A 27,151-nucleotide genomic window follows, 5' to 3' on the forward strand; every position below is an offset into this window, starting at 1 on the left:
ATTGTGCTCCGTTTCAAAGGGCTGATAGTGGCTCCTCCCTCTCTGTACCTTGTGACAACAACAACTCATCCACAGAGCAGAGGCACACTTTTCTGCTCATTTTCTTCCTGTCATTCCCTCTCAATCTTTCTCAGAGCCCTAATTTCAGCACGGCACCTCTCCACATCCATTCGCGCGTCGGCGGAGCGCACTCGGGTGGGATTTCTTCTTCTTTGCGCTACTTTTGCACACTGGCTCTCCTTCCCGTCTGAACTTATTTGATAGGTGCAGAAACACCATGGCCGTACCGGCTGCTCTGATTCCCCAATCGTCTCTGGTCCAGCCGTGTCCGATCTCAACTTCTTCGTCAGCATCATCAGCATCATCATCATCATGCTCCGCGACCGCAGCATCATCATCCTCGCCCTCGGCCACTTCTGCGTCTCCCTCTCAGTCAGCGCCCCATAATCTGTTCCGCACGGATCTTCTCAGCACCAACACCAGCAGCATCTCACTGGCCGGCAAGCCCGTGTACTCGACCCCGTCCCCAGTTGAAAACACCCCGCAGAATAATGAGTGTCGGATGGTGGAGCTTAGGGGCGCCAAGGTGGCCTCTTTCACAGTGGACGGACATGAGCTCATCTGCTTGCCCCAGGCGTTTGACCTGTTTCTCAAACACCTGGTCGGGGGTCTGCACACCGTCTACACCAAACTCAAGCGGCTGGAGATCACGCCGGTGGTGTGTAACGTGGAGCAGGTCCGGATCCTGCGCGGACTGGGGGCCATCCAGCCCGGTGTCAACCGATGCAAACTCATCTCCAGAAAAGACTTCGAGACCCTCTACAACGACTGCACTAATGCCAGGTCAGAACAAGTGCGACTCTGTTAGTGCTCCAAATCAATAGACAAGTTAGATAAGAAGTGAAGCGAACATTACAGTACAAAGTAAAACGAATGTAGTTTGTTATTAGAGTAATACGTGGAACAGATGTGCAGGACATTTGCAAATACTTCCACATTTGTCTTTGCACTTTAAAATATGTTCCAATTAGAACTTAAAATAATTTTACAGCCGGATGCAACATTGCAATTGTTTTAAGTTCAACAAACAACTTTTTATTATAATTTTTGGTAGATTTATTTTCTCTTATTTACTTATGTTGTGGCATCAATAACTTTCATCTCAAGAAGTTCTTGATAAGTACATGGATCTTTGCTAAACTGAAGGTGTTGCAAAAAAACATTGAAAAAAAACACACATCATGTTCTTATATCATTAAAATAATTATAATATAAAAATAGAAAATTGAACAACTAATTCTAGAATACTATAAAGTAACTATAATCAACTTTTTGCAATTGTAAATAAATGCAAACATTTTATTCGTGTTGTAGTGCATGTGCAAAACAGGGTGTTTCTTTTTTCTTTAACTATTTACCAGAATTAATAATTCATAAGTGACAGTTGGCTCAAACATGTTTTGTGGATGTAGAACATGAGAGCTTTTTTCTTGTTATATATTTTTATACTTACAAATGTGATTTCTTAAAATTTATTTCAAGTTTTAAAGTCACCCTGCATGTATGCATGTTGTAAGCAATATTGAGCTCCTATTGAGCATAAGAGGAAAATATGATTTGCTTTTCTGTTATTTGAGTAGGTTTAAATAAGCATGTTTGTCAGAATTATTATAATAGAGGCTCTCTCCCATGTAGTTGTATTTATAGGCAGACATTTCTTTCTACTCTTTTCTTCCTCTGGGGAAAAATCAAATCATAGTCAATAAGTGCTTGTATACTTAATGGCAGGAGTGATACAGTGCTTGAAGGTACAGCTTCACACAGGAAACAATTACAGCTTGTAACATCGGTGAATAATTCGCCCTGAAACTTTAATGTCACCCTTTAGTGATCAAGTGAATGGGCCCAATAATTACTAGAAAAAGTAAGCTAATTTAAAAATGTCAAGGTGTTGATAGCTCATCTGAAATGAAAACACAAAACACCTTGCATGCAGCAATTCGAGCCTGAGTTGTACAATTTCAAATAATGTTTAATGAGGAATTTCAGTGCTACAAAAACTGAACAATAAATCACAACTTCTTCTTTTTTTTTTTTACGAGAATCACTTTATAATAAAAATAAATGTATTGTGGACCAGGCACATGTTCGACATTGAACATAATGTTAATATCAATCTTTTTAGATCTGAATGTCCAGAGTGATTTTTATCATTATAAACTATTTTAACACAATATTATTTCTCACAAACATAACATTAATATACATATAAAAAATTATATAAAACACACTCACACTCATAATATGATTTTCTGTTTTGGACAAGTGCCACTTTTATTCAGTGTGAGTGCAGATTAAAAACTCTTTTGTTAATTCACACGTTATTATACCATCACGTACTTTTGCAAAAAAAAACAAAAAAAAAACAAACAATTATAATATGCAATAATATATTAATTATGTATATTTTTTCTTTCTTGTCATGCACTACATATATTGGACTTCTTAATGCTAGTCATAATTACAGCTGCAGATTAACACCAAATGCATTGCATTATTTTGTATTAGTGTAAATAATTAAATTAAAGCAGTTATATATGTTTGTCTAAAAATGCACAATGTAAATATTCCCCTGTAGCTGTATGTCAAGTGCGGTGTGTGTTCGTCCAGCAGCGGTGCTAAAGAAGCAGTCTGCTCACAGTCTTTCCCATGCTGTCTGTACGAGCTCCTTCTGGGCCTGTGTTTGCTTTCAATCCGTGCGTCCCCGGCCCAGGGATCTGAGGTGATGGAGTGTGTGGTTTGAACTTCTGGGCTGGGAAAGAGAGTGGTCAGTGATGGGGTTAAAGGATAATGCAGTGCTACACATTGCTTTAATGACGCTAAAGTGCTGGCCTATTACAGCTGCATAGAGAGGCCTGTAATTGTCTCTGAAAGCACCTGGTACTGCCGGTGTTATGCTGAAATCAATCACCTCCTCCATGTCTGCTTCCCATTTGGAGGATTACATCATTTGTATGGACAAAGGTATCTGCTCGGATGGAACACAAACACACCGGCTCTTATTTACAGTGTGGATTTAATGTATCTACATCTGCTTTGATTCTCTGTACGGGAAGGTCAGCACGCTAAGTCATAACTCTTGCATGGGCGTGACTCGGGGGGCTGTTACTTGCTCATATTTAGAATTTTAAAGAAGGATAATTTTGTTTGTCTAAAGCAGTCTAGATGATTATGATAGAATGTTTTTGGTATGTAGAGGAGAACTTTACAGAGGAGTGGCGCAATGGGTTGTGCGTATGCTGACAGCATAAGAGGTCAGGTTTGAGTCCGGCCTGGAATGTGTTCCAATCCTATTTCAATTGCAAATAAAGGCAAAAAAACCCCAAAAACTAGAGATAATTAAAAAAATGGCCTAAGCACTAGCGAGCTCACTTTTCCAGCATGCTGCTCGGCTTCCAGAGTGCTGAAGAAGTGCTAATAATCCTCTTTGCTTCGGGATAACAGCGGCCTTACATCTTTGTCTGCTCACGTTAAAAGAATTCCCCATGAAGCGGAGTCAGACTCGCCCCGTTCTCCCTTCCGCATGAGGACGTGTTCCTCCGGCTCCCCCCTCCTCATCCTCCCGGGGACCCTCGGCCCAGATTAATGCGCACCTTCTGCCGCCGAACAGATATGGGGCTGTAATCTCTCTGCTTTCACAGGAGTTATGAGTCTGCCCCGTGAGAGGCAGTACTTCAGCTACTTGTTTTCCTTTCCATTTTGTCCATGTGGGACGGTGCGGTTCTTGCCGCCTGGCGACATTTGAACTCTTAAGGAAAGGTTATTGAAACACCAGGGCGGTTGGGCTGGAGGTGAGTGCTGAGACAGCTGTTATGTTGGAGCGTTTGTCAGGATGCGTACGGCCCAGGCGGTTAATTGACAGTTGTTGTCAACAATGGAAGGTTAAATAGATACTACTGAATGCATATTTTATTTAATTCAATTTAAATGAATAAAGAATATGTCCTCAAGTTTGTGTTCATTTAATTAATTTTGTTTTAAATTATATTTTTGTTACATTTTTACCTTTATAATTCAGTCACAGGGGCATCACGTTTGACAAAATATTTTTGTTTGTGTACAACAGACTGGCATATTTACAGAGGAGCGTCATTATTTTGTTTAGCACTCAGGGGTGCGTCTTAACACACAGTGGCAGATTTTATCGCTCTTTTTTTTTTCCCCTCTCTCGCTCTCTTTGCAGTGCTCTTCTGATATATTTGTTTTCGACAAGGCACGGATGTGTTTACAGGTACTCATGGGAAATCTTTGGATCGAATTCAAATCATTCCCAGTCAGAGTGGGTGCTAAGATACCCGTCACCCAGCAACCACATCCAAGAGGGAGCTGAGGCGATAATAACTTCAAAAAACAGAGAGACAGATGCTGATTAGGATGAAAGAGTTGAGGGGGGATGTGTGTGTGTGTGTGTGTGTGCGGGGGGGATGCATGTTAAAAGGCTTGTTAAAATCACAGATTCATTGTAGCACTTTCTTACAAATCATACACATGATTCCATATTCCTCACTTGCGATCAGTGCTGATGGATTGAAAATGAAGCAGATAAACAATCTGGTTTTTATTTTTTCCGTCGCCGTGAGTCACTGGAGCTTTCCTTGATGGGATTAGCCACGTGTGTTCAAATTAACTGTGCTCTTGGCATCCGTTGTCATTGCGAGACGAGACAGCAGAAGAGGTTGTTATGAACGCGACTCTGATAAAAGCAACTTGATACTTCTGTATTCAATTCAGGTTCATTTGAAACAGTTCTAGGAAAATATAAAATTCTCTATCCAAGCCCTCAAATTTGCACGCACTTTTAAATTTCGATAACAAAAATTTGTTCTTGACATTTGACATTTTGATAGGGATAGTTCACCCAAAAATCTTTTTTTTTTTTTTCAGCGGGGCATATTCTGACGAATATTGTCATAAAATGAAAGTCTATGGGGTCCAAAACAACATTGATTGAATCCCTTTTAGTTTAATTGTTTGGCATTTACATCTTTCAAAAAGTGTTCTTTTGTGTTCTGTAGAAGAAAGTCATACAGGTTTGGAACAACATGAGTAAAACTATACCTTTATAAAAAATTGTTTGGTCAAACATGCAACGTTAATTGCGCGAATAGCGGACGTTCATGATTTTTAGAACAGGTTGCGGTGACCTTGAGTGATGGCGTGAGTCGTCAATCAGTCTCAAATCAAAGAAACAAGTGTAAATGTGTCAAACCATGTGCCGGTTTCTTTTTTTCTGACCACCAGAAGTATGAAATGAGACAGGACAGTGACACTAGCCACCATAGTCACACCTGAGACAGATTGCCGGTGGAAAAAGCAATGCATTATGAGCTCTCTGACTCGGAGCCCTGGCATGTCTTTAGCCACCATCCCTTCCACATTACAGCATATTTAGGAAGCAGTTCGCAGACCGCTGACGCTCACGCAGGGACGCTAACCACTACTGACACAAGTTAGAGGGAGCAGATGAGATTTCTTGATTGGAGAGCGATTCCGGGCCTTAGCTCGGCTCTGTCTAATATGGTCACATAAAGAAATTGATTTTCCCCAGAAATTAATTAATTTTTCATATAGCCCAAAGCTGGAGTTTAAAAAGAGAGTGCACTTTCTGGTTTCCTATTTTCCTCCTTTTTTAAAGAATTATTGCCTAATCATATTAATACTTTTGCCCTAAGGATAGAAAGATGATTGTACAAATGCATTTGGAAATATGTATCGCTGAGTATTTATGATTAAATTATGCAAATAACTCGGCTCTCATCCTTCACGAACCCAGATTGTCTAATTAGGATTGATATGCCGAGTGGATGTTCGCGAATCTGAATACAAGCATGTCCAAAGAGCAGAAAATTGAAAATGACAAGGCCGGAATCCTTAAAAAGTGTGTGTTTTTTTTTTTTCACCGTCTAATTCAGCGTAGCCGTATCAGGAGTTAATTTTCCCTGGCTTCATTTTCGTGTTGAAGCTGACATGAGAAAAAAAAAAAAAAAAAAAAGAAGAAGAAGAATACTTCAGGGAATCAATCTCAAATGGGATTCCAGAAATTTCCTCTTCTTGTTTTTTCCCCCCTGTCTTCAAGATCATATCAAATGATGAATCTCCTCCTATATAAACTTTTTCATGTTATCACGGAAATATCTGCGTTGTTTGAACTTAATGGCCTCTTCTTGTCCCACTCTACTGTGATAAAAGTGAATGATGGGAAATCTACCATGTACAGTGATATTTACTCTGTTATAAAATGGAGGAATGTCATGATGGATGTTTTATGAGCTCTGTGGTTTTGAGAGAAGACAGCAAAAGCTGGATATTTAAGTTTGAACCGCTGTCATAAACGGCGTCAATGAGATGCGGGGAAACTCGGAGAGGCCGTCAGCAGGTTTTGGCGGGACTGCGGTGAAGGACAGGTGACTGCTGAGGTCTCGAGGCTGTTTTCATTTAGGTCAGAACAAGCGCCACTTTACAGCGCAATGAGAGCCCCATAACTCCATTAAAGGAAAACAAAGGGCTCTGGAGTGCTGGAGACACTTTTCCTAGGACAAAATAAATAGAGCTCTCAATTCAATTCACTTTCAAGCTCTCCTGCAAAAATGAATTATATTATTAAAGTAGGCCTACCTTTGATAAAAACTACTTCTGAACTTCGCCATAAATTACATATTTAGTAATTTATGAATACTCCATGAAATATGCTTAATAGAGTTAAGAGGTTTTTTTTTTTTTGCTCCTTAAAAATACATTGTTTCTGTGCTGCCAAAACAACTGAAGAGTCCCTATCCAGTTAGATCATTCAAAGAAATGAAATAAAATAGGAAGTTACGTTTTTTTTTTATCTACATTCCTCTTTTAGCGGTGTGACAAAAGACTCCTAACACCTCTAAAGGTATCTCATAAAGTTCTGATTGTTATCTAATCTTTACCTGGCCCACAGCTAATGACACTCGAGAATAGAATGGAACTCTATCAGAGCTCAAAGCATGATGGGCCTTTGACAAAGCTGAGACACCAGGCCTCTCTTATGAAGCTGGAATCCTCACGGACCACACAGAAGCCTATCAAGTCAATTTAGCACAATTGAATCATAATAGAAAAGCCAAATTTCAGTGCTCGTTGCCGCTGAGGATCCCATATGTTGCCCACATTGATGCGGTTGTTGATGTGTTTGTATCTCATTCTCGCCACCTTTTGAGGAAGCATCTTTTCTTTTTATATTTTTTGTTCAGTAGCTTTTATTTCTTTTAATTCGTCCATTGCATTGATGTAAAGATATAAGCGTCAAGAGTCGTGATAATATTCCTCAAAATATTCTCGACTGTGTTTAATTTACTCGTTTAATGAAACATTATAAAATGCGTCCGTAGCCTCTTTATGAAAACAAAGCAAACAGTTAAGAGACCTTGTAGCTCGATCATGGTATGCCAACTGAAGGCCAAAGTGAATGAACAACGAATAGCACACAACTCTCTGCAGGGGAAACATCCCAACTTGCAATGTAGTCCATAAAACAACTGGAAATATTTGTTTCTAATAATCCCTAAACCGCCCGAAACCCTCAATGGGCTATACTGCATTTCATTATCAGCAAACAAAGGTGTTGTTCCTTTGAAAGCTATCCAGAGCTTCTCACATTGCTGTTGTCTAAGTCCAGTGAGACAGGGATTCTGATAACTCTTTCTATGATGCTCCGCTTGAGTTTCTCCTGCAGACTCAAATGTCAGCTATTCGCTTTAAAAAAGAAAGCGTTTTTTTCCATAGCAAGTGGCTGTGGTACCCGGCTATTATTACTCTCTTCTTAAAGACTGACAGTTTGCTCCAGAGAGACATGACACCAAACTCGTCTGCTGGAGGCGTACCACTGCATTTCCCGTCTGTCCAATCAGATATTTGTAAACTGACGACACCTGGCAGGAGAAGGTAAATGGTGAGCCCAGAGCTGTAGCAAACACAGATATTGTGTTCAAGCCTTTGTGTGATGGAAAGATACCAGACACAATTACATACTCAAAAGCACAAACACACTCTCATAATCACTTGGAATAATTCGTACGAGATGGTGAAATCGCCATAACAACTTAGATCAACTTAGATCTTACAAAAATGTAGTAAAGGTACTTTTAAATGTTTTCATATTACATTCATAGTTTTGGGGTTTGAGTAAGGGGTTGTTTTTGTACAGTGTTTTTGTACAATGTTTTTTTGCGACCATCTCATACAAATTATTACTTTTTTTGTGTGTGTGAGACCAGGTTGGAGATGGATCAAACCATAAAAAAAGTATATTTCTCAGAGGTGGCTCTTTTATAGCTCTTTCATATATATTTTATCTTAAAATTAATTATAAAAATATATTTATTTATTTAACCCTTTGGGGTTGACAAATGCGCCAACGCGTTTTGGTGGATTTTCGAATTTTCTGTCTCGGTCTCCGTTAACTTTTTTTCTGGAGCACGTCACAAAAATTAAACAAAACTCCGGGAATACTTGCCACACAGACATGAACAATATATCTATATAGAAACATTTTGTGTATATATTAGATATACATACATTAAATATATTAGTGATTAAAATTAATGTGAATTGCATAACTCACATAATTTGTAAGAATCTGATGGAAAATGTTCATACTGAAATCTTTTACTTTTATTGCACAGTTTGGGATATTGTTGATTGTTTTTCCTCCCTAAATCTCTTGGGAAGATGCTTATGAGATTAATAGGGTCTTTTTACCAGAAGAAAAATCTCCATTTCTATTTCTGCATTTATTCTCATAGAAACTGAATAGCTCTTACCCATGTTATTTTAGTTGTCTTTTGCATTACTTCTATTAATTTTAAGAAATGCTTAAGTTTTGCCCATCCCAGTCTCTTACTGCATCCGAAAGGATTATGTTACTAATGATTTTGATTGTGGATTTATTTCAAGACATGACGTCATGAACTGATGATTCAGAGAAAACGATTCCCTTGAAAGTTCTACTTTCATTTCAAAGCCATTGTAGAGGAGATTCATGGCTGTACACATTTACATATTTACATTCATGTGCTCGGGAGAGAGAATATTCTTCCAAAGTGTCTTAAAGAAGGATAATTTATTCTAGTTGTGGATCCGGTCTCACATTTTAAACTCTGTTGTGAGCTGTGTCTCCATTCAGACAGCTTATGCTGTGCTAATACAACATTCCCAGCATAATGTGTCTGTCCACATCTATTATCCCGCTCTGGAACAGGCAGTGTGATATCCGTAAACTTCACATATGAATAGGCTCAGCTGAAAAGGAGAATGAATTAAGTCAAGCTGACATCGCATGCCAATAAGCTTTGTTTCATTCCCAGTGCAGTATTCATTTGCGGCACAGAAAGATTTATTGCATGATTGACAATTATGAGAGGATGACCTAGTTTTTTGTAATGGAACAAAAATGGTTTTCATGGGACGCCACTGCCTGTCTGTGTATTCTGTGGATGCCAACCAAGTAATAAGTAGGTTTTCTCACCAACAGAAACAGTTTTTTTTTTTTTGGGGGGGGGGGGATGGTGACAATGAATCACAAAAGTGACAGTGAATCACTTTACTGTTGCTCAATATATTTTGTCTAGGATAATTCAGTATTAAGTGTCAGCGGTCCCTATAGACATCAGCTCCCTTTAAGCTAATACATTCAATTTGCTCCTCAAAGTTATTTTCAATGCGATTTGACATGGTTCTCCCTGCAGGCGAGCACTTAAGTAACTTTATACATGGAGGAGGTATGGTATAACCATTCAATAAGCTACTAAACTGTCTCCTGCACTACTGAAGCCGCCCAACAACCCTACAGACAGCTATGTCTACTTAACCAGAGCCATTTTCATTGGAATCTGGCTAATATTTCATGATTCATGCATTTTTGATTTTACCTTTCTATTAACTGTTTTATTCAGCTCAGTAAAGCTCATTACAGCTGTGAGGAGGGCTCCTGCCCCCACGGGACCATTGGTTGAGTGGAACCACAAATGGCACAAGCAGGGTTTAGCCAGAAGTTAATATCCTGCAAAATTGTTTCTGAGTAGCTCGGTAGAATACGGATGATTAAATGACACGAGCAGATCAAAAAAACGTTTTCTCTGACTACAAAGTGTTAAGTGCCGGTGCTTTCAAGCGCTACAGATCTCCCAAGGTTGCCATTAAGTGAAATAGGACTTATTTAATGGGAAAGACTGTCCTGCCGAGAAGGGAGAAGGGAACACAGTTCTGAGAGCACAGTGGAAGGTTTTGTGAGCGGTACAGAGAGCAGCAAAGCATTGACAAAACAACAACAACAACAACAACAGGGACAACAGAAAAAGACTGTCAGTTCCTTTGTCGTACGTCCACATTATTATCACTCTGATCTGTGTGTGTGTGTGTGTGTGTGTATATATATATATATATATACACACACACACACACACACACACCTCTGGGGTAGTTTAATTATTAATTATAATGATCAAATCTTTATGTATAAATATATCTGTTTGTGCTCCAGATAGACTTTCGTCGTATTAGTGATGGGGATTTTAGTGTTTTTCTGCAGGTTACATCATCACGTCAGTAGGTGGCGACACTGAATCTGACACTACTCTTACTATTTCTGACATAAAAATATATGGTAATATTAGTATGAGTAGTATACTAGTGTGCGGTTCTGAATTCAGCACCTGTGACTATTGTCTTCATGAGTGAGTTATTGAATCATTCACTCAACCGACTCGTTCAAACTCACACTCGTTCATTCAGGAACTGTTTTGATTTTGATTTGAGTCGTATCATTATTCAAAACCACTGATTTGTATATGAATGCTGCTGTTTTGTGCTGCTTGGACACGCGCAACGGCATTTATTTTTGTTTTGAATTATTTTCACTGGCGGAACAAAAATGGACTGACAACTGTCAATATTGTGTCTCAACGAAAAAACAATGCAATGCGCTGTCATGTCTTTGATCTGCATTCAGAACAAATCGCGGCCTTCTTTGTGTGATATTTGGGCCAAGCTGCGCTACATTTGCAGTGTTGACAATGCGCAGTTTCCTGAAACCAAAAAGGGAGAGAAAGAAAAAAAAAAAAAAAAAACCCGGTTTGTCTCACTGATTATTTATGGTACAGCAGTTTGGCTCTTTTAGCAAGTATGTATTTCTGTGTAGCGACTTGACCTTTTGTTGCGGTCAGAGCGTTGTCCGATTCCTTTCTCTTTTTGTCTTCAGTGCAGCGAATTCCTAAAGCTTCACCTTATGGTGAACAAAATGTGAACAGACACAGTTTCCTAGTCTCTCTCTAGTCCTCCTCCCAAAGATAAAATTCTATGTTACCGATTCCGAGAAGACAGATTAAGGGTTGTAAAATGGAGTATGAGGATTTTGCAGTTATCAAATGTCTTCTCACTCTTGACCTTTCAAATGTCAGAAAAGGAATGTGAGACAAAAGCAAGCTCACAGATCTGATTACACGGATCAAAAGTGTCTTTACGCTTCTATCAGTGACAGGGATGTTTAATTGGAGGATACTGGGGAGGGCAGCTAAAACAATACACCATATTTATGTCGTTTTTTTTTACTTTAAGTATTGTGCTGGAAACTGCTCGTAGTTGTTGGGGCATTATGTCATTTTCCCTTGATAAAAGAACCTCTTCGGCAGCTGTGTCTCTTGCTAGTCTCACAGTCACATTCCAAATAGTCTAATATTATTCCAAGAGTTGCACAGCGCTGAGTGGGGCCCTCAAATGCGTACTTTAAAAGAATAGCACACATGCTCACGGCTATGATATGTATATTCCTTTTTGCCATGGAAGGAGATTTGAGACAGGATAATTAAAGGTGCGCTTCTCAAAGGGTCAGGGTCAAGCCAATAGGAATGTCAGAGACTTGCGAGGCTATGACAGCTCTTTTCAACAGGCCACGGCGGACTGGTGCAGGCAGAGATAGCGCAGCGCCCCAGAAAGGGCAGCACGCTGACAGCTCTCCAGCCACGCCATCCCAGCAGGAAGGCATCAGTTTGAGAAACAGATAGCGAGCGAGGCCGTCGGTGGTGCGGACCAGTCGGGACAGATTAGGCGTGGCCCGCGGGTCAGCCCGTTCCCACCGTTTTGCTCGTGGCCTCCTGGACACTGGAGTGTTATAAATAAAAGACAGGGCCAAAGTGCTCATTGAAAATCTCAAACTCACCTCTTTCATTAGAGTAGGCGTATGTTGCTAGCACACCAACACACCATTAGTATTCTAGCTGTGGACATAAGTTGACATGTAATGTGCCCTACAGTTGTCTTGTTGGAACTTTCTTTTTCCTATTTTAACCTCTGTAAAGTAAAGGTGGATCATGCCATTTTTTATGTTAATATTCTTCTATCCCAGCTTAAGATGCTGAGACAACCAGTGGTCTGCCAATATATCCCCAGGGCCAATAAACAGTAGAGGTTGAAATTTGGTTATTTATTAATTAGACATCAACTGTAAGTTTTGCTATTTGGACAGTTTGTGCAAGTCTTTTATCTTGACATTGATCATGTTAAGATCCATTTGAAGGATACAAACCATGTGAACTGAAAATGGTCAGGAAATTTCTGCGGTCACTGGACAAACACAATAGAGCAACTTTAAATCCTTGATTTAAACCCTGGTGTGCCGTTTCTAATCCGATTCTCTGTTATAGTTCCATGAGAATTATGTCATATATGCGATGTCATATTTATTTATTGGTATATCAAATACTGAGAAAAAATGTATTGGACATTATATAATAAAAAATAAATAACTTCATTTTGATTTTCAAATTATTTACATTTATTTTAGTAAATATGCTACATTTCATTGCAGCAATGTTCTATATTTGAGGGACTTTTCACACGGTACCGTTTTCAAATAAAAATTAAAACATTAATTTACAAAACAGTTTTGGGGGCCTGAAAACGCACACTTTTAAAAAACAGGTTTCAAAGTGCACGTTTTTGGAAATAATACCGTTATCGTCTCCGTGTAAAATACAAAAATGTGAATTTGTGAAAACAGTGACGTTATGCGCATGCATATTATGTGTTCATTCTATAGGCGTGTAATGTTTCTTTACAAAGTGACATCGCCAACTACTGGCCTGGCATGCATAACACAGCGTTTAGTCGTTTTCGCAGATCTGTATCGGGATCCCCTTGTCATTTGTATGCGAAAAATGCAAAGGAAAACTTTTATGTTTTTAGTACATCGTTGTCATGTAAATTTTGCCCTGTTTAGTAAATCTGGCTTTTAGACTTTTCTGTCAATATAAGTTAAGTACACTTAAAGTGTAATTTAGTACATAAAGTATTTTTCCGCAAAGTACATAAAAATAGACTGATAGTATACTTTCTTATTTTTAGTTTAAAAGAAATATACTAATAGCACACTTGAATAATCTTCTTTTTTGTAAGGGTAAACATAAACCTCACTGCAGTGTAAGCAGAAAGCATGAAAATTAATTCTCCAATTAAATGTAAAATAGTTATGAATTGCCATGAGAGTGTGTTGAGGAAGCCATTTATAGTTGCTCCAATAGTTTGGTTGACTGCTCCAAAAAGTGTAAACTTTGTGGCTCTGGCACTTTCACAACTCTGCTCTATTTGTTTTGAACGTCTCGACCAGTCAACATAGCAACAAGTGAGTTTGGGGGCGGGACTAATGATTTGTTCAACCAATGGCAGATTTTGGAAAACCTGTTTGAAAACTGTATTTTTGTCATTCTGTTTGGTGATGCTATAGTTGCGCAGAAATGTAAACCTTCACTTTTAACTGGGTCTCTCTTAATATAGTGTATTTGTCACAGTAAATAATCTGTATTTCAACACGTTAAGTGAGGATATCTGTACACACAGAGATAAACCGTGCTCTCATAACTCTCTCCTTACCTTAAGCGATGACTGGTGTCGTACCTGTCATGTGTTTAAAAGGAAGCATAACATGATAGAGCAAGATCTCCGATCGAGATGTGCAGGTGTGCGACGGCCATGATTTATATGCCATGCCTCAAAAAAAAGGATGTCAACTTCAGGCCTTAATGAAAGCTCTTGAACGGATCGGTGGAAGTGAGATATGTTGACAGTAAGCATGCAAATGAGGTTAAATGTGTGCAAACTGAAATGAATCACTTCCCGGCTCTGCCATTTATTCAGCAATAAGCTTTTTGGTGGTTACGTAGTGGCTTGTGACACATTCCGTCCTTTGTTTCAAACTGCTAACTGTATTTAATTTCACATCTTATCGGCCTAGGCTTTGTCTGTCTAGCGGCTCCTCCCGAGTCAAAGCGACCCCTTGAGATAAACTCTGTCAGACTCTGGGGTGATTTATTAAATTGTGATTTCTGTGAAGGACTTTAATGGGGGTGGGGTGGGGGAATACATTGCAGGTGGCTACCAGCTTCAGGCACTGTTTGTTCTCTGATACACCCGCTAAAGGTAGAAGAAAGAGAGAAGTACAAATCTGAGTGGGATTTCCTTCCTTTGTTGTGGCAAGAGGACAATCCCCCCCCCCCCCCCCCCTGCAATCCCCCTTTAATTTCACCATTGCAGCAGTTGTTCTGAATAACTGCTGTTTAGAATCGAGACGGCTTGAGGAACTCGGGGCTATTTATATTATCCCGCGACCCAGAAGAGTAAATTTACATTCATTCAAATCCACTAGCGGACACCTAAAAGTGTCTCTGACCCTCTATCCAAATCTATAAGGGAAATGTACTGACCCAGTCTTAGCTCTATTTGATTAAACTAGTTTGCATCTCTTTTTGGCCCTGCACTTGTCTGTAATGCATGCATCATGCTAACTATTTAAAGTGGTGTGTGTGGAAAATACACTAGTCAATGTATTATTAAAGCTAATTTACAGCCGAATATGATTAACCACGGCAGGCGTTTCATTTCAAGGTTGTGCTCATATGGCCTCGTCTTTTTCTCTGGTCGTAAATGGCAGGGGAACATGGCCCATAAAAGTGATATGTTACTTATTCTAGTGTTATCTGTGAATGGTGCTATAATTAGCGCCTGATGTTCACTATGTCATACTTTTCTGCTTAGCTTTTTTTAGCCTGTTGTTTCCAAAGAAGATTTTTTCAGTTGATCAACGAGTCTTGGCAAAAGTCAGATAACACCAAAGCTTGTAATTTTCTTCTTATGAAAAATACGATTTTTTCTTAAGAAAATATTTGAAAACTTAAATAATTGCACTTTGGAGCAATGTTATGAACTTCTTACGAAGTAATTTATCTTAAACATATTTCTTAACTTCTTTCTTAACATGATTTTTGTGAATCTGGCCCAAAAGTTGCGCACAATTCAGAATCGAATAGAACTGAGAATGACTTTTGAATTACCCTGAAATTGAATTGAGGTAGCAAACAGGATGAAGAATGTCAGTTTGAATTTGAAAGTAAGAATTTAAATGAATTAAAGTGAATGAAATGTTTACAGAATGTTTGAAATTCTACTTAAAAAATATTGTATTTATATCTTATATTTGACCATATTTAATAAATTAGGCTTTTGTGGACAAACACTACATTTCCCATAATGTATTATCTTCTATGAATGTTTTAATTTCTATGAACTGCAGTTCTTCCTGTCATGCCAATTCAGTTCAAATTCACATGCAATAATAAGAAAAGCAATTCTTCAATTCTAAATTTTGCACAACCCCAGTGTGAACCTCAAGATGGTCACGGGTCTATATGATCAGAAGCGTACGGTTAACTTGTCAAGGATCACCTGCCTAGCCACACTCCGCTCAAACCCCCCCCCCCCCCCCCCCCAAAACCCCCAGGCATGTCTCCTTTACAGCTGGATCCTGCGGCCGTCTGCTGTGATCCCCACGTCTCACATTTTCTATTGTTCTCTGCTCGTCAGCATCTTTTGTCTTTTGCCGCTGATTTGTCTTTTGATCTGTTCAAGTGATTTGTCTGCATGCAATCGGTTTTCGTGCAACGCTCACCCACTCGCCAACACACCACCATCCCCTTCCCTTCAGCCTCAGGAAATTTGGAATGGGTCTCAAATAACCTTGGCAGAACCAAACAAAGCAGTAAACAAGTTGATCTGGTGTGTTTTGATGCTACCCTCCACCTTGAAATGAGAAATGAACACAAACGTGTTTCCTGTTCACCATTCTGTAATTGCAATACTTTTTTTTTTTTTTTGACGTAACAGTAACTGAACACTTTAAGGAAGCTGGTGGTATCTCTCTCCTTTAAGCTCCTCTGATCGCCCCATTTCAAGCCTGCAAAATCGCTCCAAGATCAGGGAGTTCTGTGGAAGACTCTGATGTCTTGAGACTGCAACAGTTTTTCCTCTGTTTGCTTGGTTAAAAGCATTGTGGGTTGGGGGATTGGAGTTGACAACCCTGAGGGTATTAGAGCTGTTTGCCTTCTCTCTCTCTCGCGCTTTTTTTTTTTCCACTCGTCTGCAGCTGTTTGAGTCTCCTCCCGCCAGCTGTCAGTTAGACTCTCTCCGTAAACACCTCCACATACCACCTGCTTCCCACTGGGGAAATAGGTGTATGGTGGAAAAGTTTGAACAATACGGAAAGGCGGACAGGTGGAGAATCTGTATTCAGGCTGTGAGTCCAGGGTCTGACAAGCTAGTTAAGTGGCATCTCTGTCCAGGGTTTGTCAGAGTTACAATAATTCTAATTAGGAGTGCTGTGTTTGAAAAAGCGAAAGCCATTTTGATGAATTTTAAAGTTATGAAAGACCTGGACGTATAAATCAAAGACAGGAAACGGTTGAAGCTGCATCCACATTGCGGAATAAATGCAATTTTCCGTTTGTTGTTTGAAAATGCAGGTTCCTTCTTCTGCAATTACACCATAAAGCCACGATTTGACAGATGTGTGGGTGTGTGCGTGGTGTTAAGTTACTGTCTGAATGAGCAGTAAACCAGACAGATATCTTTTCATCTGTCAATATAAGCATTAATTCTGTCTATTGGAATGACGCAGAGCCCAAGGAGAACTTTATTTAACTTTCTGTCATCATTCCAAGACTAAATTCATCAATCCTGACATTATCTGAATGCAAATTGTGAGTGCTAATTAAAGAAATGGCCTACAGAAATTCTGATAACCTGAATGTTTTTCTGGCTGCTTGGCCAACGGGCTCCTTTCACACAGGAAGTTATGAAAGTATTACACGCATATCATTTGCACAATGAAATCCCATGCCTCTCTCAGTGTTTGTGTTTGAATTAGCGTAGCAAGTTGAAAAATTACCACCTCTAGGCTAGTTTCACAGCAGTCTGTCAGATGCAAGTATGTAGCATTTGAGTACTTCAGCCCTTTTTTGGGACTTATTTTTTGTTGTTGTTCATTTTGATTTAAGATTTGTATTAATGTTAAGCAGCCAAGAGTTGCAACATTCCAAACAAGTCATCTTACCCTAGACTTCCCCAATGCTTTAACCGCAAACCGATCCCACAGTCTTGGTCCTAGTTGAGTTATTTCCTCACCTCATCATTTCACAATTGCCGTTAGAGTGCTCTGCAAGTCAATCAGTGAGGCAATGGAACAAGTTTCACCAACTGAGATTAAGGAGCGTTTTGATCTTGATAACAGACTTTCAAATTGGGACATGAAATGGAAAAGAAAGCATGCAGGTTTTTATGTTGGAAAACAGGGAAGCAAGGGATGGAGGGTAATGATGTTAAGCCAAGCTCCTGTTTAGCGCTCGGGAGCCCCAGGCAACTGTAAGGCATCAAGGCCACCTGGGTGCGACTTTATTAAAGGATGAAATGAGAGGTCGCACGTTCCAGACCCTCACATGACATCCTGCTGCTGGAGCTGTACTCTGCCCCGCTCTCCTCCAGTCTGGCTTTTTTTGATGGGTTAGCCATGAAAGTGTTTTTCATTAGTCCCTCCGAGGGACCCTGGAATGCTCTTTTGCCAGCAAATCCTAATTTCATTGTTGATAGGTTTGTTAGAAGCATGCCGTGTCTATCATAGGCTTTTAATTAATGCTGCATGATGGGTTTGTGGGGAATTCGTAGATAGGCACTTTTCTGTATAGCGTTCATCATTCTTTGAATATTTTATTTTATTTTATTTTAGGCCATTTAAACATAAAAAAATGTTGAGGCAAGTGAATTTTAATTTTAAATGTAACTTCAAAAAAATATTTGTATCTTTGAAAATAAAAGTAAAAAAATAATATAATTTTTTTGTCTTTTGGTTGCATTAATTAAGCTGGTGTGTAACTTTGTGGTTCATAGTTTTACTTACCTTTATCATAAATCCTAAATAAGAGTTTTGGCTGGTAGGTTTTGCATTGTGAACCTGCTGCAATCTGATGGTAGCAATCTGGTAAAAACTTTATTGCACTTTTCATGGCTGTAGACTGTAAATTGACTAACTGTTTGCATTGGCAGAGTGTTACATGTTTTTATAGCAGGGTCGCATCATGTCGAGCTCCTTATCATTGGCAGCCATGCTAGTGTTCTCGCAAACAGCCACCTGTTTTAGCCACTTGAGCATGTATTTTCCTTTAAAGGGACGGCTTTAATTTAAGAGAAAAATGATAGCTTGTGAAAGTGCAATCTGTTGACATATTTCACTGTAGCATTATCGGTGCGTGCTGTGATTGGTCTTCTACAACGTTATCATTTAACAGAGCGCTTTTAATGCTATCATTTAATTCTGTCTCTCCCTCTCACCGGCTCATTTGTATGCTGCTGTTTCGTAGTCTGTTTGGGCTAGCTTTAAGAAGCACAAAGCCTTTAATTGTGAGGTTTAACATTTTGCAATTAAAATCCACCCTTATTGCTCAGAGGAACGAATGACGAGGCTTTGATGTATTTTAATCAGCGGAGATGTATTGTACTTTAAGGAGCGTAGAGATCCCTGATACATTTCTGATTTTCGACATCCTCTTCTACCTTTGAAGATGATAGCATTTCAAGCTGAAAGCACTGAGCTGGGGTCCCTTGAACCCTCCCCCTAGATAATAAAGATTTTTATCTTCCCGATTCTAAAGTGGACAAATAGGATTATAGGAGACATTTATATTTCAGCTAAACCAAGAACATCACAATGATTCCCCAGAGCATGAAGAATCAAATCTCCAAAGATGTAATAATTAATGGGAAAAGTTTGCACAAAGAACTTTGTGGGATGATGACATACTTGGCGAAGCTAGCGTTTTGAGCAGTACAGCACCTTAAGCTCGGCGAATAATTCGATTGGTATTTTGCATCTGTGAGAACATCTGACTTTCGAAAAGGCAAGCAGGAATTCACTAATAACAGATCCCCTCTGCTTCAGTTTCTCTTTGACAGATGGACTGTGCATGCTCAAATCGAATTGGGCTTTAATTGCATTGTGGCGTTTCAAATTTATCTGCTCCAAAGATTTTGTTTACAGGTTTAGGGGCTCATGAAATGTTTTTTTATTTTCTAGTCCTCTAAACAGGAGACAACTGTAATTCCTGGAGAATGTGCCATGGTTGTTTGTCCTGTGGGGATGAAACTGTTCAATAGGGCAGATTGTTTTTTTTTGTTTTTTTCTCAATATGCACTTAAATGGTATACAGCTGCCTGGATGTTCTTTGGAGCTGTGTGTCTGCTTGGTTGCACAATGTTCACATGATGGGGCTCATTTGGATAGGTGGACACAGTGTAATCAAATTCCTTTCTGCTTCTGAGCTCGCCTCTCCTCTCACACATTTATGAACACACTTTATATGTGTACACTAATGTCTTGCCTTATTAAGTCAGAGCTGTTGAATATCAAAGGCCTGTGTGCTCGGTAAACAGCGCGCTTTTCTTTTATCAGCATTATCAAAACAAGCTGATGACGGTTTCGTTTGATAATGTTTCTTCGACAAGAAAAAACTGCTTGTTAGCAGAAATTGTTTAATCGTGTTGATTTCTGGAGAGAAATCATCCAGAACGCCTCATAGACAATCGGTTACATGTTTTTCTCTGTAAACGCTTGTGTTAATATTGTTCTGGATGTTCATTATTAGCTCGTAGTGTGCCTCAGATTTTCCACTGAGTGAGTCATGCTAATGTTTAACTATTTTAAACCGAAGCCTACATAGAATCATATTTCCATTTTTAGAGATTCAAAATTTCTTTGTCGAAAATGATGTTGTACTGTATGTTCTAATTAACAGTCCCTTCGAAGTCTTGGATGTTAAACCCTTAACCGCTGCGCTAGTAACGCACTGGAATGAGCTTGTGAAGAGCGAGTATGATTCTATCGTGCCCTTTGCCACACTCTCATTTGCCTCTTCTTTGTGAGCCTGTAATATTTTTCATGTGCTTCTAATGAAGATTACCCCTCTCTACCATCCACTCACCTTATCGTTAGCCTGAGCTTTGCCCGCGCACTAATTGATGCACCCCTGCCAATTCCGACTCCGGCCCTGTCACTGACCCCCATTAAGAACCCGTCCTCCCCTTCTTATGGAAATCAGCCCCAGCGTTGTGAATCCTCCACCTCCAATCAGCTCCGCTCAAGTGGAGAAAACAGCCTCTCGTAGCTCTTACCAAGATCAAGCCTGGCTGTTATTGCTTTGTTTGCTATATACAGTGGTGATGTTCTCAAAGACTTTTACAATAGAGAACGCTTGATAATTAAGTCAAGGCAATTGCAATGATAATCAAGGGATTTTTTTTTGTTTTTTGTTAATTTCTTTTACAGTATGTCGCGCTGTTTTTTCTCGTCTTGTATTGACACCTAGTGACTGCATAACGCAACAACATTAGTTTTCAGTTATCAATGCTTTATTCTCAGTCAATCATGATTAACTAGTCTTATGTTTTTTTTAAAAGAATATTTATAGATTTTATAGATAATTTTTGTTAGTGATTTTGTTGCAGATTTGCATTGACATGATGTTAATTAATGAAGCTTTTCAAAGTTGTTATCGTCTTTGTGTAGAACTTATGTAAATACATTTTTAAAAACTACAAGTGCACCTTTAAACCAGGAGAGGAATGGATGAAGGAGATTTTATAGTAACTGACCTGTTAGCAATGATAGTTGTCATCAGATTTATACATGCTGGCGTTTTGCACCTGTTCTAATATCTTCATGCTGCGCACACCAAAGCATGTCCATGTGACGCCTCCCTAGCTTAACTGCTCTAATATAAATGCTGTATCTCAACCTCTAGATATTTATGGCTGAAACACTCCCATGTCGAGTTCCTCTTCACTAGATGTGATGTCAACACACATTCCATGCAGTTCTCTGGAAGCTTGACGTTTTGAGATAACAATTTTACTGTCCAGGTAGCTTAGTTAAGCATTGCAGTTAAGATGCCTGAAATAGTGACGAGCAATTTGATACCTTTAACTGGCAGCTAATATTATACTTCAGCGATATGTCCTGAGTAAATGTCTTCATCTGTTGCTATTGTCTTGTGACTTTAAACCAGAGTCAGAATCAGCTTTCCACTTTGGTGTAATTCAGCTGTTCAACTCGCCTAATTCCGTAAAAGATTTTAGATTTCAACATTAGCCCCTTTTTTAGCCTGCAATCTGCTAGCGAAGTCCATTTATCCCATTTTCCCCACAGCAAATTGTTTCGGTGGCCAGCTGTATACAGCCGGAAATGCTTATTTCTCATTCCAGTCCCAAGTGAAGAGACTATGGCCCCTGTCCGTACTTATACTGATCTAAAACCGGCTTGGAGAAAGCAATCTGCCACATGCTAGCCCTTGCAACATGTTTTTTTATAGTATCAATAGTCTGCTCTCAGACATGACATCACAACAATTGGGAATCACTTTCAGCTCTCTGCTCTGTGAGGGTAACAGCCAGGCCAGAGACTGATACGGTATGGCAGTCTGCTCATGGGCTAGTCAATGTGTAAACAGCGTGGTAGTGATTTTGTGAGTGATATGCACTTTAGTTCTTGTAATACATGCCTTTAAGTTACAATGCAACAAAATGTCAATGGGTCTCATTAACTAATAATTGTTAAGCTGTGTGCTTGTATACTCAGAAAAGGTTCATTTAAAATGTCCACAGTGCATTTCACAATGTGAATGTGGTTCAGGTAAACCATACGTTGTGGGGACAAAATGTCCACACAAAGATGGCAATATTTGAAATCCTTGCAGTTGTGGGGATATTTTTTGGTCCCCATGAGAAAAACAGGTTATAAATCATACTGAATATGTAAAATGGCAGAAGGTTTTCAGTTTAGGGTAGGGTTAGGGGATATAATATATAGTTTGTACAGTATAAAAATCATTATGTCTATGGAATGTCCCCATAAAACATAAAAACCCAAGATGTGATGTAGTCTATATTCATTTTATTGTGTGTGAATAATTTTTAGTGCAAAGGAATTGATAAATCATGAGTTCTGCATGAACATGCTCAAATACACAGTTTGTGAATGAGACCTAATGCTATTCTAAGCAAACCATTTATAGTAGTCTTAGCTGGTTTATAGGTTTGTTTAAATGTATTTGCCCCAATTAGGAGTAATCAGGTGTTGTGCTTGTGTTTTATCACATTACATAGTCATTAGTAGGTTTAAACACCTTATGGGCACTTCACTCTGTTTGTATTTTGGCCAGATTGCTATGTTGTATTAAAGATCCTGATTTTCGAAGGACATTTTGATGCGCTTTCAGATTGTCCTCGAATGCCTCATAAAATATGGCTCCTGGATCAATTAATTGCGTTCAGAGTGGAAAAGCAGAACGGTGAGTGTTACAATGGAGGGCCTGTCTCCCCTGGGCCCTAAAGGCTTGCACTGTGATGTTTCATTAACTGTGCGCAGGCCTGTGGCCCCCAGTAAACACACAGTAATTAGAGAATTTTGAGTTGTCGTTTCTGAGCTTGCACTATGGTAATGATGATATGACCCTAAAAAAATACGAGGTTCTTGCGAGGTCATGGAATAGGCAACCTGCATTTAATTCTCCTCGCTGGTCCAATTTAAATTAGCCTGCAACTGTTTAATATTCCATTTCTTGTGTGCTAAAATGGAGATTTATTTACAGATAAGGGTGAAGGATCATACTTTATGAAATTTTTTTCCTTTAGATGCTAATCGTAGGCCGCAGATTGACAGACCGTTTGTCTGTGTCAGCAGCACAGGACTTATTCGCTTGCTAATAAACACAGACGTCTAAATGTATACAGTCGTAAAAAATGACTAGCAGTCAGTGTTAATTATTCCCATGCAAAACAGCAAATAGCTCATTTCGTTATGCACCGGGTGTTTTTACCTCTAATATTAACATTATATTAAGTCTCCTAATTAGTGATGGCTGCATTCGGGCATTGCAATAGTAATTGCTTTTGCTTCTTTAAATAAAAGATGCCATGTACAATTGCGTCTCGTTACCGATATCGAATAAACAGGGGCAGCAGGCTGAAACCAGAGTGGCCAGGTTGGCGAGTGGTGCCCGGGCGGAGCGTCTGAGAGACGAGAGAGAGAGAGAGAGACCTGCGGATGGGGAGGCAGTGGAGGCAGCATGTCAATGAGACGACTCGATGTCACTGAGCTCACCAGTCAGGACAGCCATCTGGAAAATCAAAGGCCAGCGCCATCTGCTTTACTTTCCCACTGTTTTCCCTTCTCTCTCACTTTCTCTCTGCCACCCGGCCATCAAAACGGGATCTTTGTTTCTTCTCCTGGATTTAAGTGCCATCTTGTTTTGTCAACGTGGCTGATGTGGAATTTTTTCCAAGCCATTTATTTTGTCGCAGATTTTGTTTTGTATTTTGACCTGTGAGATTACTGTGAAGTTCAGTGACATTTGAGTGCCCTTGTGAAAAAGGGAACTTTGTATTTGTATTTTTAGAGTTTGGGAATGCATTTTCATTGTTTAAAGAGTCTCTTTTTTAAGAAGCGTCGTCGGTGAGACACAGATGGAAAGGTGCCCTGGTGTTTCCTCTCGGTTCTTCAGAAAGAAATCTCCTGACTCTGTAAAATAGGCAATGATGACATATGTGGATGCGGGCTTGTTCATATCTTTGTGGGGCCTTTAGGGAAATAAATTTTTGAGAACATTCAGTGAAATGAAGCTCACTCAATAAATCAACCTGACACAATAAACACTTCTGGCACATGCACCCTCCCCCCCCATCCTTCCTCCTTTTCTCTCTCCGGCACCACCTACCTCTCGACGCTCTTCCCGCTACCAAATGGTGCCTCCCCAAAGGCCGGTAAATCAAATCAGCACACAAATACAGTGGGAATTTATTTGGAATGGGTTTTTGTTCTGTTTAACGCCCGATTGTTAGATGGTCTGGGCCGATGATAAATCTAGAGACCGCCGCTTTACCCATGCTCAGAGCCTGTTGCCCCTCGGCGCCGCATATAAATCATAAATCCGATTGCATGAGAGAGCTTTTGCTGGCTGTTGACAGGAAAGAGAGTGGCAAATGAACAGAATATATGTCCGACGCTATTTATCTTCCCCCGGCTGCTGCTGCTGCAGACCGCTGGAAGTTGCCAGAAAGTTTCGTATTGAATTGGGAGAGGTGTAAGGTGCAGAAACGCCCTGCGGTGTGATTAACGACCGCAGAGTCGTACGCATTTGCCACAGAACGTATCTGAAATGCTGATGTACGTGTAGCCATTAACGCACAGTTCGTTAGCTGTCCATATTGACTGTTGTGTTTTATTAAAGAGATTGTTAACCCAAAAATCTTTTACTCACAATCAGGCCATTCCAAACTTGTAAAGAAGATATTCTCCAGAGCTGTTTTAGTCCATATAATAGAAGTCAGTGGGGTCCAAAACAACTCTAAACCCCATTAACTTTCATTGTATGGACAACCCCCTACATTTTGTGTTCCACAGAAGAAAATCAGTCATACAAGTTTGAAAAGACATGAGGGTGAGTAAATGATGTTAAATTAAATTTTTAAGTCAACTATGCCTTTAATTTGTGACCTTGTGCTGATTTGAAATCCCTTCCGCCACTTGCCTACATGCTAAAATCCCTCCCAATCCCCCGGGCACTATTTAAACAGCAATAATATAAGCTGTATAGCAGGGGATAATTAGTTTATCAGTGTTTGCTATGGTAACGCACGTGGTAACAGTCTTAAGTGATTGTGTTTTCAAATGGCAGGCCCCGCATACATTTTCTTTTATCTAGCCACACAGTGGCTATGATTGCTCAGTGTTATAAATGGCACATACTTTGTAAGCAGAGAGAAAGACATTGTTTACAGTTGGCCCCACACCGTGAATCTGTCCAGTGTAAGGTAATCTGCAGTAATAAGCTCCATTTGTTTTGTTTAGCTTTTTAACAGAGGGCTGGGGAAGAGTGTGAGGGAGAGAGAGAGAGAAATCTCATTTCAAATCCTACTAACCTCCTTATCTCTATTTGTTCAGTTGTTTTTAATGCCACATACTGAAAGAATTTCAATAGCTGTTTTGCCATGAAGTCATTTGTTATCCTTCAGCAGGCTTTGGTCTCCCTATTGTGTGACAGCCGCCGAGTGCTTGAATCTTCCAGATGGAGTTAGCCAGAAAGAGAGGCTTGCACAAACACATGCTTCTTTACACACTCACACACACACAGGAATACCTTTAGCGTTTGGTAAAGGGTGAAATGATTGTCTTGTTTCTCATTATCTTACTTCCAAAAATATATACACTATATCAGTGAGAACGTGTCAGGCACCTTGTTTTAACAGGTGGGACAGCTTGTCCCTGAAAGCCCCCATCTCTCTGTTGTTATGCAGTGATCACATCTTAACACAACGAGAAACGCTTTATCCTCAGGCCAGTGTCACACTGGATTCCAAATGAAGTTACTTTGCTTGTCTGCAGCGTTGTGTGCTGCTGACAGTCTTCAGTGTGAAACTCAGTCAAGGTGCACTGCTGTGAAATAATTTAACAGCTTAATGGCATGCACTTAACCAGGACTTAATTTATCGTACCCAAACGTTAAGGGAAACTGACGTAGAAAGGGGAAATTTGAAATAGACAGTTATTAAAAGACACTTGGAATTCATTTCCATCTGTTAAAGTCAACACGAATTGGCATTGCAAGCCATTTCACGTCCAAAATGTGAAGCGATCCCAAGCGAAACAGGATATTCAGTGGGAAAAATGGCAGAACCAGACCGAGTCAAAAGAGTCAGACCGAATGCAAGTTTGCTACAACTGTGGTTAGGTACATGGCATTATTGAATCCAACCTCAGAAAAAGTTGTTTAAGAGATTGTCAAATTTTTCTGATCACATTTTCTGAATCTTAGAAGTCAGTTCAATGCGCAGTTACACTACTGTTAATGTTAATATTAGGATTTTTAAAATGTTTTTGAAAGAAGTCTCATGCTCACGTAGGCATTTATTTGTAAAAACCTATGGTAAAAACAGTAGTGTTGTGAAATATTTATTACAATTTAAAATAAATGTTTTCTATTTTAATGTATCTAAAAATGTGATTCATTCCTACAGTATGATGGCAAAGCTGAATTTTCAGCAGCCATTTTTCCAGTCTTCTGTGTCACATGATCATTCAGAAATTAGTCTAATATACTGATTTGGTGAAACATTTCTTCTTATTATTAATGTTGAAAAAAGTTTTACTATAATTTTGAGGAAACCATGATGCATTTTTTTCAGGATTCTTTGAATAGAAAGTTCTAAGGAACAGCATTTACAGTATTGTGAAATAGAAATCTTTTGAAGCAATGTCTTTACAATGTCTTCACTGTCACTTCAATTCAATTTAATGCATCCTTGCGGAATAAAAACAATTACTGACCCCAAGCCTTTAAACGGTTGTGTATCTTATTGCAGTAAACCTATTTTGTTGAAAATATCTTTTTCCAAATGCTCATCTTATTGAGCTCTTCTTTGCTAAAGTGAATTATTCTTTCACATGACTCCCTAGAAAGGTGCCAAAATCGGCACTCAAAAAGAGATGCTGCCAGTTTTCTGGCTGCCCTCTTGGGAGATGTTTTACATGTTCCTTTAGTGGGATTCTTGCAGCAACATGTATGGGAAAACAGACAGTCTGAGATGATTAGACTTTATTTCAACAGGACTCTTCTTTATTATGTCCACTAACTCTGTCTTTTTTTATCTTTCTTCCTTGCATGGCATCTTTGGCATCCCTGTGTGATGACACTCCCGAATC

General features: G+C 39.4%; 1 protein-coding gene and 1 long non-coding RNA gene across 9 annotated transcripts in view; one reads left to right on the forward strand and one right to left on the reverse strand.

Annotated features, from left to right (window-relative positions):
• The first annotated feature begins 100 nt into the window (after nucleotides 1-100).
• Nucleotides 101-27,151, forward strand: part of dachd (dachshund d) — a 109,076-nt gene continuing 82,025 nt past the window's right edge. For 2 of the 8 annotated variants that reach the window (XM_082176551.1, XM_082176553.1), the window contains exon 1: nucleotides 103-843. In XM_082176551.1, coding sequence (XP_082032677.1) covers nucleotides 278-843 — 566 coding nt within the window. In that variant the 5' untranslated portion in view covers nucleotides 103-277. Of the gene's footprint in view, nucleotides 844-27,151 lie in introns of all 8 variants that reach the window. The other 6 variants (XM_082176555.1, XM_082176558.1, XM_082176552.1 and 3 more) reach the window with 5 other exon arrangements.
• LOC309503782 lies at nucleotides 1,530-27,147 on the reverse strand. Its single transcript, XR_014207856.1, has 2 exons — nucleotides 10,495-27,147; nucleotides 1,530-10,430 (listed from the first exon to the last, which is right to left on the reverse strand). It is a non-coding gene; the product is annotated as an uncharacterized lncRNA (long non-coding RNA).

This window comes from Leuciscus leuciscus, assembly GCF_965113295.1.
Source record: "Leuciscus leuciscus genome assembly, chromosome: 7".
NCBI classification, from domain to species: Eukaryota; Metazoa; Chordata; class Actinopteri; order Cypriniformes; family Leuciscidae; genus Leuciscus; species Leuciscus leuciscus.